This window comes from Eretmochelys imbricata, chromosome 4, assembly GCF_965152235.1.
Source record: "Eretmochelys imbricata isolate rEreImb1 chromosome 4, rEreImb1.hap1, whole genome shotgun sequence".
In the NCBI taxonomy this organism is placed as follows: Eukaryota; Metazoa; Chordata; order Testudines; family Cheloniidae; genus Eretmochelys; species Eretmochelys imbricata.
Genome location: NC_135575.1, coordinates 44,339,101 through 44,356,453, shown reverse-complemented (window position 1 = coordinate 44,356,453; position 17,353 = coordinate 44,339,101). Strand labels below are relative to the sequence as shown.

General features: G+C 41.1%; 1 protein-coding gene across 3 annotated transcripts in view; it reads right to left on the bottom strand.

The window, feature by feature from the left end:
• The window catches only part of AFG2A (AAA ATPase AFG2A), a 302,070-nt gene that overhangs the window by 232,284 nt on the left and 52,433 nt on the right, over positions 1-17,353 (bottom strand). For all 3 annotated transcript variants that reach the window (XM_077815195.1, XM_077815196.1, XM_077815197.1), the window contains exon 11: positions 13,525-13,734. In XM_077815195.1, coding sequence (XP_077671321.1) covers positions 13,525-13,734 — 210 coding nt within the window. The remainder of the gene's footprint in view (positions 1-13,524; positions 13,735-17,353) is intronic.

Here is a 17,353-nt window from a genome sequence, read left to right as displayed (position 1 = left end):
TTAGAGCTATTCCAATGAGCAGAACACTTTGAGGGTGCTATCCAGCCTCAGAGCATGAATCCAGCCAATTCTGGGACACTGTTCACTGCTCAAATATCCATGAAGTGGTGTTTATTCAGCCTCAGGATAGACAACAGTTTCCATGTAGGCTCTGTTTGATTACTATTCTGTTCTCATCAACCAAAAACCCTACGATCATTTTCATTAAAAAAAATGAAACATTCTTGCATTTGGAACATGATCAGGATTAGATCTTGGAAGATTAAAGTCACAAAGGATAAAACCGCTTCATGCACGTTAAAACAGGAGATAAGCTTGTATACACACTGTTATGATGTGGGTGCTTTAAAGAGTTTTTAAAGGCAAGAACATCATCTGGAATAGGGAATCCTTGAAACAAACACCAGTAGTATTTAAAAAAAAAAAAAAGCAGCATTTTATGGTCTGTTTGAGGATTTTACCCCCTAAAGGTGTTGGGGTAATTACCTTGACATTAATATGAAATTTACTAGTAATAAATGTCTCCTTAGCACATCTAACTTTATTATTTTGATAGTCAGGAAAATGAAAAACTTGCCACGCCAGATGGACACTGTTCCAAATTCTCCCACACACAACTCTGTCCATCTTGACCTAAAATACAGTTATATCTTTATATTGTAGTTCTGGGAACAATCACACAAACTGCCACACTGAATAGTGTTAAACTACAGAGTGTGGTTTATATGTGTAGCACAATGGAACCACTGAGTTCATTTACACTAGACCCCTGTGCAGGAACCTAACCGAGGTCCCTAGAATAGTATTTCTGAAATTGTGAGGCTTGGCCTTCCTGGAGAAGGCTTCACGTCTTCAGGGAAAAAGATAGTATTCAAGCAGAATACAAACAAGAATAACTTGTTTAGGATTGTTTTCTGGGAAAAAACAGCCGAAGCAGCATCCCAAATCTTTAATTTTAAAAATTGCTAGGAATTACGAAAAGTACAACAAAAAATTATAAAATCCTAACTATGGGCAAAAGTATGAACAGGTTTTGTTTTTTTGATTTTTTAATTTTTAGAAAATATGTCACTAAACATGAGAGGTCAGCAGAAGCTCCGACTTGGACCACGCAGCAGTGAGAAGGAACTGGAGATGCTGTCGGTCCGCCCTGCTCTTGATTGCCTCAGGTGAAACCACGATAGGAACCATTACTCAAAGAAAAAATACTTCACTTCAAATCTCTCCTCTCTGCAATACAAGTCACTTAGGCCTGGTCTACACACACAGACTTTGTACCAGTATAACTATTTTAGTAAGGGGTGTGATTTTTTTATCCAACTAGTGCAACTTCTAGCTTGGATACAGTTATACCAATATACATGTGTCTTATAACAATACATCTTATTCCCCATCCAGTACAGGAATAGGCTATACTAGTATAAGCACCTTTACACCAGTATAACTGCATCCACACTAGAGAGCATTGTACTACTTTAACTATACTAGTATAGCTGAAGCAATACAACTTTTGTTTATAAATGAGACATGAATCTGAAAAAAAGGGATAAGGATACTGTGGAGTCGCATCTTACGCCGGGGTTAGGTTCTAAAGTCAGCGTGTAAGGCGAAAATCACGTATAGTCAAAATTACCCTTGAAAATCCCTTATATCGCCCATGAAGTACAGTATACTGTACACGGTTTTGTGTATACAACCATGTACAGTAATATGTATAAACGTATAATGTGTACAGTATGTAATGAAGAGTACATATGCAAAATATTTTACAGTACTGTATTTTTAATTACAGGGGGTCGTCAGGGCTCGATGTTGATTCAGGAGACGGAGGTGATGAAGAGCGAGTCAGACAATGATTTGCTCTGGTTCAGCTCGAGAAGTTGATTGCGTAGGCTCATCTGCTGCTGGTTGTTTTTCCTTTAAAAACATGGTGATCGGCAACTGTTGCTGTTATCTCTTGAGCTGCTCAAACATTTCTTGATACGGTCTCAAATCATCTGTAATACCACGTGTGATTTTGGAGGCTTCATTCCATAGAGGGATCGTATTCCGAAATTAAATCATGCAAGTGTTTCGCTGCTTGGAACACTTCAGCAAATTTATGAAGATTCCAACTTACTGGCTCTTCCTGTTCGTCATCATCATCATCTTAGTCTTCTGTAGACTATTTTATCAGTTCCTCTAACTCTTCGTTGGTCAATGTTTCTCTATGGCTCTCAATTAATTCTTCAATTTCTCCCTCAAGGATGTCAATGACGCTATCACCACCCACTTGCCTGGCCACCTGAACAATGCGTTTCACTTCTTTGTCAATGGTCGGGAAACCCTTAAAATCATTCACACGTTCTTTCCATGGGTTTCGCCAACATGCATTGACTGTTTCAGGCTTGATTGTATCACTTATATTAAACAGGCAATGGATGCAATCGGCAATGTTGAAGGACTTCCAACACTCCATCACATTAAGATTGGGATCAGCATCCATATCGCTACATATCCGTGAGAATGTAAGCCTCGTGTACGTGGCCTTGAAACAGCGAATCACGCCTTGGTCGAGAGGTTGGAGGTGGTATTGGCAGGGAGAAAGACTACTTCAATGTCATTATGTGCAAACTGGAGTGCCACAGAGCGGCCAGGAGCATTGTCTACGATCAGCAACACTTTAAAGTCAAGTCCTTTCTCTTCGAGGTACCGCTTGACTTCCAGAATGAAACATTTGTGGAACCAATCCAGAAATAATGCTGCCATCACCCAAGCCTTTTTATTTGATTGCCAGAACACAGGCAGGAGATCTTTGTTCTTGCCTTTTAGGGCACGGGGATTTGCAGCCCTGTAGAGCAAGCCCGGCTTTATTAAATGCCCAGCCGCATTGCCACAAAACAACACAGTCACTCGGTCTTTAGCTGCTTTGAAGCCAGGGGCTTGTCTTTCTGATTTCGAAATGTAAGTGCGGTTGGGCATTTTTTTTCCCCAGCAGAGCCTAGTCTCGTCAGCATTAAAAACTTCTTCTGGAAGATAGCCCTTTTCTTCTATGATTTTCTTTAATTGTTCGGGGTAGGCTTTTGCTGCCTCTTCATTGGCAGATGCAGCTTGACCGGTAGTGTACATGTTTTTGAGGTTGAAGCAGTTCCTAAAACTGGTAAACCAACCTTGGCTGGCTTTGAATTCCTTCTCATCAGGAGGCTATCCCTCTTCAGTGGGAGGTTTCAACAGCGCGTAGAGGCCAAGAGCCTTTTCTTGCAACGTGTTGCCATCGATAGGCACACGTTTACGGTTCATGTCTTCCAGCCATAAGTTTAATGCCTTTTCAGTCTTCACTAAAGTCTTACATGCACCTGGCTCGTCACCTTAGCAGTTATTGGAGCACTTGATGCCATGGCTTGACGAATTTTTCTCTCTCAAATCTTGATGGAACGGATACTAGATTCGTTGCAGCCATATTTACGTGCCATGTTGGAGATTGACATACCTCTCTCAATAAGTCCAGCACAGCCAGTTTTTCCTCCAGCGTTGGAACAGATCGCAGTTTCTTCGGTTGAGCACCAGATGAAGTAGTTGGCTTGCGTTTAGGGGTCATGTTGTACGAAAAATACGTATCTTTAAACACTAGAATCACATTCAGCACGGCGAGATACTCACACTATGAGAGGCACGCGGGAACTGAGACCGACTGAGGGAATAGCAGATTCACGTCTCCCATCTCACGCTCACTCCAGGGCATACGCTCATTGAGTGGAAGGGTGGGCCGAATCGCCTGCACTATTTACAGGTATCTTGTTATTTTTCTTTTTTTTTGCCGAGCGTGTATAGTTGAATTCGCATAAGTTAAATGTGTGTATGATGCGACTCACCTGTACTTACACACCTTTATTCAATGCTTTGAAATCTACCAATAAGTGCTAAGTAGTTATTAATTTTAAAATCCCATATTGTATACTCCCTAGAGTGGTTAAGTGTCTGTAAGAATGAGTTTGATAGCTGACTGCAAAAGGGTATGGAAGCAAAGATAAAAAATTAATTTTCAGTCATTTTCCATTAGATTGATGTTACATATTCACAGTTTCGGGGTGAGAAGAGTGTGCTGTGATAATTGGGCCTACAAATTTACCCTAATTGTCAGCTCAACTGTAAAAAGTGAGTGAAAGCTCATAAAATGTCACAATAACCCAGGGGTGGGCAAACTTTTTGGCCCGAGGGCCACATTGGGGTTGCAAAACTGTATGGAGGGCCGGGTAGGGAAAGCTGTGCCTCCCCAAATAGCCTGGCCCCCACCCCCTCCCACTTGCCGCCCCCTGACTGCCCCCCTCGGAGCCTCCCACCCATCCAACCACCCCTGCTCCTTGTCCTTTGACCACCCCATCCCGGGACTCCCTGCCCCTTGACAGCCCCCCCCCCCCCCGAGACTCCCACCCCCTATCCAACTCCTCCGCCCCCTGACTGCCCCGACTCCTATCCACACCCCTGCCCCCTGACAGGCCCCCCAGGACTCCCACACCTATCCAACCTCCCTGTTCCCCATCCCCTGACTGCCCCCCCCCCCAGAACCTCTGCCCCATCCAACCGCCCCCTGGGACTACCACACCTATCCAACCGCTCCCTGCTTTCTGCCCCCTGACTGCCCGCCAGCCCTGGCTCCCTTACCATGCCGCTCAGAGCAGCAGCATGTCTGGAGCCACGCCGCCCGGCCAGAGTGCATTGAGTTGTTTTTGAGTGCAGTTATGTAACAAACAAACAAAAAATAAATAAATTTAAAAAAATCTACATTTGTAAGTTGCACTTTCATGATAAAGAGATTGCACTACAGTACTTGTATGAGGTGAACTGAAAAATACTATCCCGCCACCCAGATCACTGCCCGTATGGCAGCATAGCTGCAGGGGAGGGTGGCCAGTGGGGGAGGGGCTGGGGGCTAGCTGCCCCAGTGGGGAGCTCAAGGGCCGGCAGGACGGCCCACCTCTGCAATAACCTATAATAAAAATAAACGCTGATGGGAAAAAATTGCAGAAGGGAGACAAAGAAAGAATTAATCCAAACAAAAAAGCCTACTGAAGCGGCCGTAATGTGTTAATTAAGGTCATGCCTGATAAACAAGAGCTTTGTGAGACAGAAAATTAAAATCAACCAAAATTGGTGTGTCAGAAATTTGGCCTAACGTGGACAAAATAGTGAGGGAATAGGCTATTCTGCCCAGCGCTCCCTTTTGGGGTTCTTAATGAAAGAGACTTTGGTGCAAAACACAGACCAAAAGATGGAGGCTACTGCTACACTGGCTGACTAAAAAAAGGGGAAGGAGCAAGCTTCACCATCATGGCTGCCATCCCCACTGTCTCCTGGGACCCTGGACCTGCTTCATCCTAATCCTGAGAGATGTCCTGACCAGACGAAGCCAGAGAGAGAGAGGGGACAGACACCTTCACCAGCTCTGGAAGAACCCCCAACATCACCTGGAAGTGAGCATTCCTCCAGCCCCCACCCTCCTGCAAAGTCTCCTTTTCCTTCCCCATCTTGTTTCTTCTCTTTCTTGTCCCTCTCCTTTTTCTTCCTGTGAAATACAAGCCTGGCTTAGCCACTAAGATTGTAATTTTGCAACAAGTTTGTAAACCTGTGCCCAGAAAGAGGCAACTAAAAGCAATGCCCTAAACAGCCTGATTCTGGTATAAATTTGCCAGGTCTTGGATTGGCTGGTAAGACCGTGTGCTGTGCCTGTTTCTCTCCAGCAGTGAGATTGCAAGTGAAAGTGAACACCAGAGACAGAAGCCTTGTTTTCTATCTTTGCTGTTCTTTTCTCTTCCCTTTTGTGTGCATTTGCCTTTTGTCTGCTAGGAAACAGCATCGGACTTTTACAACAGCAACGACAGCTCCAGCCCAGCCCATCTTAATTGACTTCTTCTCTTTTCCCTAAAAAGGACAGTTCTTACGATCTTTGATACCATCGAAAAGACTGTCAAACAAGGGTTTTTTTCCTTCTAAAAACTCCAGCTAAAGGGAAATGGAACACAGGATGCTGTTAAAATGAAAGCCTTATTCAATACTTAACATTTCAAATTTTAACTGTTTTTTCTTCTTTTCTGTATCTTTAATAAAAGGTTAAAATATTTTTTAATGGTTGCGTTTGCCGTGGCATTAAGCAGGCTGAGATCTCTGTATACCAAACCCCAAACCTTGTTTACAACTGTTCAGTGTTGGAAAGTGACTGGGTATGTTAACACCATTAGTCCCATATATTCCATCTAAATTAATACAACAGGAGGCATGTTTTACTTTTATTTCTGCTATTTAATTTTAAATAAAGAGTATATTATATTTCCTCCATCTCTGAGTTCAAATGAGTTAATTAAAATGTTTCAAATTGCTACTACTTTGGAAAACCTTAAATAAAGATTTGATAATTTTCAGACAGAGGTTGTATGTTAGTTTCAATATTTGTTAATGAAGGCAGATTTGCAATCTTGGGGGATTTATTACTATTTTTAATGAATGGGTCTGCGACAGTTTTTCATAAGACCTTGATGCAATTTTTTTCTTTTAAATATCCTTTGCTCAGCTAGTCATGGCTGCTGAACCTTCTTATTTCATATTTCTGCTCAGAAAGGCAACTAATGAAGGACCTGCTGAAAATCCTGTCCGAAGGATAACCAATCTTCTTCCAGAACTTCAATGACAGTTCTTCATAAAGCAAGGCAGTCAGCCTTTCCAAACATCATTAATCTGTTTTAACTGCTACAGCCAAGAGCAAAGGAGAAAGTCAGAGGAAATTTCAGTTGGAAAATATTTTGACGTAACTGACCAGATGACAAACTAAACTTAAGCATATGTCAAACGCAGAGAGAGGCACAAAGGCATCTGCAGGGGGATACAGGAAGTCAGCACAAGCCAAGATGAAGTCAGAGCTCTGAGTACAGTGTATATTTTTGTAACCACTGGATGATTGGAAAAAAGAGCTAGAGCTTAAAGGATTTTTTTTTTTTTTTTTAAAAGGGGAGTCAGGACCATTTTATACCAGAATTGTTAACCCTAGCTGGATCAGTTAACTAAATACAAATAATATCTAAGATGTATATTCTGCACTATCTGCATTGCTAATTTGCTCACTACTAATGCGCACACACTTTTTGCTATCAACTTGTAAAATACTGCTGTTATAACTAGTTCTGTTTACAACACTCAGTGTCTCTCACTTTCGAGCTGGATTGTAACTTGGTTACTTTTTTAATGACCTGAGTTTTCTGGAAATGTAGGCACTATTTTGTCATTACTGACTTATAAAAATATTAGGGCTGATGATTAATCGCAGTTAACTCACACGATTAATTCAAAAAAATTAAGCACGATTAAAAACATTCATCGCAGTTTTAATCGCACTGTTAAACAATAGAATACCAACTGAAATTTATTAAATTTTTGGATGCTTTTCTACATTTTCAAATATGATGATTTCAATTACAAAACAGAATACAAAGTGTACACTGCTCGCTTTATATTTATTACAAATATTTGCACTATAAAAATGACAAACAAAAGAAATAGTATTTTTCAGTTCACCTCATACAAGTACTGTAGTGCAATCTCTTTATCATGAAAGTGCAACTTACAAATGTAGATTTTTTTTTTTGTTACATAACTGCACTCAAACAAATTAATGCAAAACTTTAGAGCCTACAAGTCCATGCAGTCCTACTTCTTGTTCAACCAATTGCTAAGACAAACAAGTTTGTTTACATTTACGGGAGATAATGCTGCCCGCTTTTTATTTACACTGTCACCAGAAAGTGAGAACAGGTGTTCGCATGGGACTTTTGTAGCCGGCATCGCAAGGTATTTACATGCCAGATATGCTAAACATTCATATGCCCTACAGGCTTCCAGAGGACATGCTTCCATGCTGATGACGCTCATTAGAAAAATAAAGTGTTAATTAAATTTGTGACTGAACAAACTTGTTCAGCCAATTGCTCAGACAAACAAGAAATAGGACTGAGTGGACTTGTAGGCTCTAAAGGTTTACATTGTTTTATTTTTGAATGTCTTCACTGAAAAGTACATACAGAGGACTAGCTACCATCAGATTGAATGGATGGGTACTCACAGGAACAGATGCAACTCAAAGGCCTCAGCCTCAGCGAGATGAAAGGGCACAGAATTATATTTACAATCTGATCAAAAGAATGGGCAGAGAAGGAAGCTGTGTAGGAGATGAGAGCACAATAGGGTGAGACAATGAGATGGTCATCAGAAGATTACAGTACCAACACTGCCTACATGGGCTACTGTAAGTAGGTCTATTTTTCAAAAAAACATGGTTTTTAAAGTTCAATTCTCTCTTCTTGCATTTTGTCTGGTTTCATCAGCATTTTTGTTATGACTGTAAACTTTGCCTGTCTTGGAACCACATTGCTACTTCTTTATGTTAACATACCTTGGCGTTCAGGAAAGTTATCAAAGATTTCCTTTCATACATTTTCCATACTTCTCACATGAATCAATTACCACAGTATTAAATACCATTAATTATTAATTAATTAGTACCATAGTATTAAATGGCAAAATCCTTCTGAAGTATCCTAGGGCTGTGAAAACATCCCACTTATGCAAGAAAACTGTAGGTACAATTTATTTTGCAAACCTTTTAAATATGATGAAGTAACGACAGTGCTAAGACTCCTATAGAGATGTGGTAATGGAGGCAAAGAGTCCTGTAATCAAACATCCTCAACAAGTTTGTGTAACCATACCATTCAAGAACGTCTGAGGGGGATGGGAAGAGATAGTAAGAGAGGAGGTAGCAATGTGTTCATTTAAACGGGGTACCGTTCCTGTAAAAATAGGTACACTTTATCCAATAAGCTTAGCAGTTCATTTGTAATGTTCTGAGAAGAGACCTTAACTGTGTATGAATTTAAAACTTTAAAAAAAAATAATAATAATTTAGGATTATTCACTAAATAAGAAACGGCATTTGATCTCTACTATAATATATCTAACCATCCATTAAACATTTCAGTTTTTTACTTTGATTTATTTTTTTCCACCTGATTCAAAACTTAGTCTTTTTAAAGTGAGATGTTGCGGACTATTGAGACTCAGATAAATAAATAAACCTCTGACAATAAAAGGCAAAAAACGTACCTGATATTTATATACACAAAAGATGATCAGGAACAATGAGGGACAGCAAACTGTAATAAAGGAATGAGAAATTTCTTCCCTGATTTTTTCTGTTAGCAGCTTCTCTCTGAATTCATTACTCCTGGGCCAGTGCCCCCCACCTCTGGAATTCGGAGGTGGTCCAACATTGTTGCTGGAGGCTCCAGGACTAGGCTCCACCTTTCAGCTCAGACCAGAGGTGTAGAACGTTATCAACATTAAGACAACTTGATATATTGTATTAAATTAACCTTAAGACAATATATGTTTAAGTCTCCCTTTAGAGAAAAATCTTTCATTTATATTCTGGTATCTCACCAGACTACCATGGTGGGTTGAAATCAGAGAGAAGCTGCTAACAGGAAAAAAACATTCAGGTAAGAAATTTCTTATTCTGCTGCACAGCTTCTCTCTTATTCATTACTCATAGGAAGTAGCGAGCAGTGAATCCCAGAAATAGGGAGGGAAAGGATAAAAAGAGTTTAATTATTATAGTAGAACAACAGGCAGGAATGGACGCTCCCCCCATATAAATCAAGAGCTTTATAAACTAAAGAGTAATGTGTGAACCAACACAGGAACACCTTCGTACCAAAGGATCCCTTTGCAGAGGAATAGAAACTAACTTAGCTAACCTTTGTCAGTTGAGGCTCGTACACTTTTCCCCCCCAGTGCCTCTAGGGATTTCTGTGAATAGTTTCCCAGAAGCCTACCATGCCAACTGGTGCAGGATTTTTACATCTTGCCCACAGCAAGCTTGAGGCCTGAAAGCCTTGGCATTTTGGATAGAATGAAATGAACAGGATACAGCCCAGTCTGAATGAAGGAGTTTTTGCTTCAAGAGCTCTGGGGTTTTCTGCAGGCACAATGTGGGATCCTTGGCTATCTAGCATGTCCAAAATGCCATCTCCTGGGTTGTTGCAGGACTAGGAGGAAGACCCCAACTCTCCTTCTCCCTCTTTCCTGTATCCCTTGTGTAAACTGTCTCGAAAGGTAGCAGACTCTTCTACCCAGAACATTATTTCCATTTCCAAGGAGAAGCTTTGACCTCTGGTTATTCCCTGGTTTTGGAAGGGATATAACACTTATGGCCTCAATCATAAGCCAACCTTAGGAAGGGACGACTTCTGTGAGTATCATAATTGCCCACTACTATGGTTTCTTGCACCTTCTACTGGTGCAACTGGTACTGGTCACTGTCAGAAACAAGATACTGGAGTAGATGGACAACTGTCCATGACTGCAGATTTTTGCCCCCACCCCATTTTTTTTCTCCTTTCTTCCAGCCACACCCTGATAGAGAAGTGGAAATGAACTAACAGGATGCGTACTATGAAATTTTGGAAATGTGTCTCCCAAGCATGCTTGCTTCTATAGTGAGTACACAAGAGTCGAGAGTGAAAGTTAGGTTGGCTTTCAGCATATTGTTTGAACTTACCTGCCCACAAAGGGGCACTGGATGTTATCTGAGAACACCACCTAATTTAGCATCACATCGAGTACATGTTTCTATGTCCTCAAAAGGAACTTCCGCAGGTACATTTTGAGAAACCCACTCAGAGAAGGAAGTCAATGCACAGCACTAGCAATCCTAGCCATCTGAAATAATTGGCTACTGATGACCCCTCAGGGAATGACTGATACAGTGAAGTTTTGAATCTTTGCAAATACTTACCATTTTGGTACAATTACAGCCAGATACGTGTCTGTTTTGACCTTTGGTTGAGCAATTCTCTCCATTGGGATCAAAAGCTCCTCTTGATTTCCAAGAACTGGTGGCTATGAATCCTTTTCAGCAATTGTTCATTTCTGAATGGGTCTGTGTCTCTGGACAGGGTACTGATTGGCATGTTGTCTATTCATGGGTAAAAGTGCACAATGTGAACTCTGTGTCTTGCTACGACTGCCACCAGCCTCTTAAGAGAGTGCAGAGGGCAGATCAGAAGGAAGAGTCTTGTACAGGAATAGTGAGCTTGGGTATGTAAACACTCTTTGCCTTTGTTACAAGGAAGATTTTGTTGATCTGGAAGAAAATGTATCTAGATTTCCTTGGAAGCTTCTGCTCTAGATTCTTCCCCTGTGTCAGGGTAATAATCCCTTCCTGGATACCCTTGACGTTGGTAGCAACCAATGGTTGCTATGCTGGCTTTGACAGTGATGGCTGACACTTCTCGGCAGTCTCAGCAGCTAATTTATCTAATGCTTCTCCCAATAATTCCTCACCTGAAAGTTAGTATTTACAAGACATCTGTTTAGGATCAGTGATGCTATTCTGGAAGCCACCAAGTCAGAATCTACTGCTTGTCACAAATCACAACAAAGGATTAACCAAGACAGAACCCGAGATGTCTCATTCTAAGCAAGGATCGTATCTATCGACAATGAGCCACTTTTTCCCCCCACACAGAAGGCAAACTTACTAAATGTATGAAAAATCTTTGGTCTGAAAAGCATAGCTAAGGCTTTGGTCTATGGTGTCTTTTCGAAGAAAGGCCCCTTCTGAAGACGTATTTGACTGGTGGAGTTGCACCAACCTTAGGTTCCCAAATTTATGAAATTTCTTTGCTTTTATATAAACATTTTAGTTGAACATTTGGTTTAATTAGATGTTGTCATCTAGATGTTATGATGCCCTCAAAGGAGACATTAATGGGAAAACACGTATCTAATAATGCTTGAAAAGGGAGATTATTTTATTAATGAGTTCCTTGGTAGGCTGCTGACTGACATCCTGTCCTGGAAAAGTCCTGTAGAGGTGGGGGTTGGGGGGGAGGTTTCATTTCCATGTGTAGTATTTATTTCCCTGGCTGTTTATGGGCGGAGGTACTACATTATTCATCTTGGCATGGGGAGCACACAACAGAGCTGGAACACATATCTCAATTGTGGAAGTAGCTTGCTAGATGTTCCCACGACCCTGAAAGGCTAAGTGCCTGCTCCCCCAGGATGGTAGCACCCAAGTAAGTACTGTAGGCACAGCCTGGTATCACTCAGGGTTTGACTCAGTAAATCAGGATAATTTTGAACAAGGGCAGGGATGTTATGCCACAGTAATACCACAGAGGTGCAACTTTGTGGGCAGCAGAAACCTCAGGGTAATGGGCTCCCTGAACTGCTCAAGGCTTTAAGCCTTGTGAAGACAGCCTTCGGAGCTGTGGCGAGAAAGACCCTTTCCCACTTTTCAGAGTCCTTTCCCTGGTACAGTGGGTCCCGAGGTCCCAGACAGGCACAATTTCTATTAGGCTGAAACCTGAGGCAGGCTGCACAGGGTTCTTTGCATGCCCACACATGCTGCAGGGTGCGGGAGGGGCAGCGAGCATGGTCTGGAGCACTGAGCAAGAGACTTTATAGGAGAAAGCCCCAGCGAACCCTGCCTCAGGGGAGCGGGGGTTTCACCTCTGATTTTCACGTCAGTCGTTCATTAACAATATTAAATTACTGCCTTGTGAAGGCAATACTTCCTTCTGCCTTTTTGAGAGTCTCTGGGTTTTACAGGACTTATCCCAGAGTATAATGAGAATCCCCCCAATTCATAAAGGGAGGATGAGGAGCTGTGCAAAAGCCTTGTTTCTTCCCCAGGGGAGCAGAGGACCCACTTCAGTATCTTGAGGGCAGGGGGCAGATGACTCTGGATCCTTCAAGGCTCCCCCTCCTCCCAAGCCTAGGTCTATTGAGGGCCCTGTGCTGGCCAGATAGCTTCCTCCTCATCCTTAGACCCTCTCCACAAAAGCTCAGAAGCTCCTGATCAGGCTTTTCTGCACTGGAGTCTCAGCTCCTTGGGGCAGGATAGGTTTGCCAACATGCCAGTCTGACTCTGAGTCTCATTCCCTAGCAGCACAAAGTTTGGCTGGCTGGCAACAGGAGGGCACCATTCACCCTCTGCAGAGCCTGGAAAGTGCTGCCTCATGTAAGGAGCTCCGCTTAGATTTAGCCAGGTGTTTGCAGGACAGCTCTGCCACGCCTGAGTGGGAGCAGAAGGGCCTGGCAGAGGACACTACAGCATCAGATCCAGGTGGTTAAAACTATCTTGCTGCTATTTACCCAATGCCGGGAAGATTATAAGTCACCACTGCACAAAAATGAATAAAAAATAAAACTAAATGGCCAGGAGAAATCGAACTGCCAACTTGTTCCACCACCTCTGGAAGAGGAAAATCTGGTGGCTGCCTGAGCTGAAGCCAGTAGTGGAGCCCAATCCTGGAGCCTCCACCAACAACATTGGACTGCCTCCAAATTCCACAGGTGGTGGCATTAGCCCGTGAGTAATGAATGTGGAGAGAAGCTGTGCAGCAGAAAGTTGGTCTGAAATACAAAACATTTGTATTGTCTGAAGCCATACGCTATCCTGAGATTAAGAAAAAATAAAAATAAAGGACCTACCTTCACCGCCAAGAAGTTGAGGCCACTTTCATTGGCCAAAGCTTTCGCTATCATTGTTTTTGAGCATCCAGGAGGTCCATAAAGTAGTACTCCTTTGGGTGGCTGAATCCCCATTCGGATGAAGGATTCAGGATGCTTGAGGGGCCATTCCACTGCCTGCTTCAATTTCAATTTGACAGTTTCAAGTCCTCCTATGTCGGACCATAGTACCTACAACACAGACCATTTTGCTGAATCCACACATTAGCATAGAATGGAGGGTTGTATAGAACTATGGCATGTATCTCCTTTTCAACAGGTTTATTTCATGAAGTTTAAAAAAAGTGCATTAAGTTTTAAAGCCCTTTAAATTAAACAAGCAGCATCTGATAAATTATCAGTAAAGAAAAAAGGAAAAATGGTGAATTTACATAATTACAGATTTACATAATGAAAGGGGGGAAAATAAAATTTCATATATTAAACATCTATTTCAAAGATGAATAACTGAGGTTATCCAAAAATACAACCCAGTATCAATACTACCACCCACATAATCTATAAACTCTGCAGGATCATTAGATAATTCCCATCATTTCAATTCCTGTGTGTGTGACATTTATACCGGTGTATCATTTGTAAAATATTTTGGTATCCTTCTAGGGGAAAATTCTACGTCAATTTAAGAGGTTATTATTTTCATCTAGCACACTAAAGAAACTTATCCTAGGTGCAAGTAGTCACATAGTAGGGACTACTAACATGCATAAGTTTTTGAAGGATTGAAATGGTTTAAATCACTTTGCAACAATATTTATTCCACCCTGGACTTGTGCACTGGAGATTTAAGTAGTATGTTAAAAAAAATACTGGATCAGTATTTGCCTATTAAAGATTAAAATGTAAGGAGTAACTGCAGTTGGAGTTGCTCTGCTAAAGATAATGTGTAAAAGCACAGACCCCAACAGATGTATACCACTAAATATAATGTAGCCTATTCAAAATGGTGGGTAAAATGAGCCCTACCTTTTCTTACATAGTTGTGAAGAAGACTGTGATAATTTTCCCCACCCCAGATAATTCCTTGTATTTTCTGTTATTTGCAATAAGTGGTCTGCCATTATGCCCCTTGTTTTTGTCAGCATCAATTCAACTTTCCTTTAGATATTAAAGATATCAAGCCTTCACAATAAGAGGCAATTGACTCAGCTGACCTTATGTTTTGAGATGACATTCTCCTAAAATAGGTAGTCTTCAAAGACAGGCAACAGATTTACTGGCTATAAAATCAGGACTCCCCTCTTAAGATTCATCTGTGCTTGACGGAGGTAGACACAAGGATGGGGAAACAGAAAGAACAAAGACTGTGGAGAAAGAGGTGCCTGTGATTGGGGGGGAGGGGGAGGAGAAAGAGTCAAAAAACCTAGCATATATCATCCTTATTCCTGACCTAGAAAACTGTCCCCCTCCCAGGCTACTGTAATCAGGTGATCTCGCTCAATTACATCGCCTTCTTAGTGCTATTTGTCTGATATCTCAACACTGGAAACTAAAAATGTAATGTTACTTCTGGGTAAAGCACTGTAGCCTGAGAACAAGCATCAGCAGGGTGCTTAAGAGGAATAAGCAAACCTAGAACAAATGAGCAAATTCCAAATCCATTAAAAATGTCTCTTTGGTGGTCTTATTTTAATATATGACAAAATAATACATGTCTGAAAAAAAACAAAGATCCACACACAGGGCATCCGCTAAAAAGCAAGCTGAGCTAAAATGCTAATGGGAAGTAAGAAGCTTGAGGATCTGCTGCCACCAGAGCATGACCCTCAAGCTAAGAGCATCCAAGGGAAAACGTTACAGGAGCCCTGAAAAAAACTTCTATTTTTAAATTTTTATTTTTAATCAACTTCTACTTTTTGAATCAATAACTACTGTGGTTGAGTAAGGAAGCATAAAAATACACGCAACTGACAGCAATTGCCTACTGAGAAGAGTACAGATGAACTAGCTAATGGCGGAATTTTGCTGTGGGAAAAAAAAGTTAAGAGAAATATCAATTTAGAGAAAAGGGAGGATTGCTGTTTCCGATTCTAAGGAATCTAGTATTTGAGGAATGAGGGGTTAGGATTTACGAACTGCCAAAGCAGCCTGCCAATTTTGCTAATTTGTCATACCCCAAATTTTGCTACCTGCCAGTGCTAAAACTTATTTCTAATGTGATATTTCAGAGAAGTACTGTGAAAGAGCATTTTTGATTTTGTTCCATCATAAAAACAGGCCTGAATGAATAAACAGTAGTTAAATAGTAGTAAATGGGCTTGCACAGCTACACATAGTTGTGCGCGTTGTTGCTTCTTATTTTTGGGGGGGAAACAACTAAGTTACTGAAGATAGTGAATGAAGCAGAAGACAGTAACTTGATAAATTGCATGGCAATTAATTCCTCAAAATAAGAGACAGACACATTTACAGAGTCTTAGTTAGCATGAAGCAAAGATACAAATTCTTAAGACCAAGTCTTAGTATGTCTCCTCAACTTTAACAGAAATAAATAAAAAGAAAAAATAATCTACAACACAATATGTTTTAGTAAAGAGACAGGAAAGATGTTTTCTGTAGCTTCTTAACACTGCTGGAAAACACTTCTCTTAAAAGACATATACATTACATGAAACAAAATTTCTAAATTTCCAAATTAACTGGACAGTGAAATAGTAACAGCAGCATACTTTTCCTAGGGAAGGAGAAGAGACAAACAGACTACCTTAATTTTCAGAACCATATTATTTTATTATATTAATTCACATCGGTAAAAGATGGACTGGTTGTTCCAGCAGTAATGTTCCAGTGGGGGGACAGATAGCTCAGTGGTTTGAGCATTGGCCTGCTAAAGCCAGGGTTGTTAAACCCAGGGTTGTGAGTTCAATCCTTGAGGGGGGCATTTAGGGATCTGGGCAAAAATTGGGTACTGGTCCTGCTTTGAGCAGGGGGTTGGACTAGATGACCTCCTGAATTCTATGATTCTTTCTAGTGGAGACAGCTGGACACAGGAGATTGTAACAGAAACCTTATGTGTCATGCAGAGGAAAAAACTTTTACCGTGGAATACGCTACCAGGAATTTACTAAAATTTTCAGAAGCAACAAGCAAAATGAGTTTTGTGATACCTTGCACATCTAAAAAAATTCAGAGAAAGGACACTTATGACAGAAGTACCCTGAAGCACTGTTCAAATAACTCTGCAAACACGCTGTGTCTGTTCCACTGCGGTATGCCATTTACCATCAAGACAAGGTGCACATGAAAAAGGTGAAATTAGAGAGGTAAAGTGCGGCCTTTGAGAAACACAGGTGTGGAAAATCCTGAAGACTCTCTCTAGATAAGTTCCCTTTTGGAACTTGATGCTAGGAAGGAAAGCTAATGTTTGATTCCTCGAAACTGCACTGTAAGGTAGGTAGGTAGGTAGATAGAAAGAGGAGTATCATGAGTTTTCATACTAACATAGCATGCAGGGTTAAATGTTTAGCTAACTTGTTTATCTAGAATTTCTATAATGCAGAGTCTCTGACACTGAGACTGCTTCATTTGCTACTTTTTATTACTAGGGACTTTTCATAATCTGATTGGGTCTCAGCCTAACTAATTAAATTTTTTGGCACAGAATTCCCTCAGGGGTAAGCTCAGAGGGATAGGGATAGTGCTCTGCTCTGCAATGTAGGACATCTAGGTTTCATTCCTGGCACTAAATATTTAACTCTCCAAGTCAGCAGGGCTGAGAACGTGAAGCAGAACTGTAACTCCCTAGACGGTTATGAAGCAGCAAGTAATAAAGAAACAAAGCAGACATGCA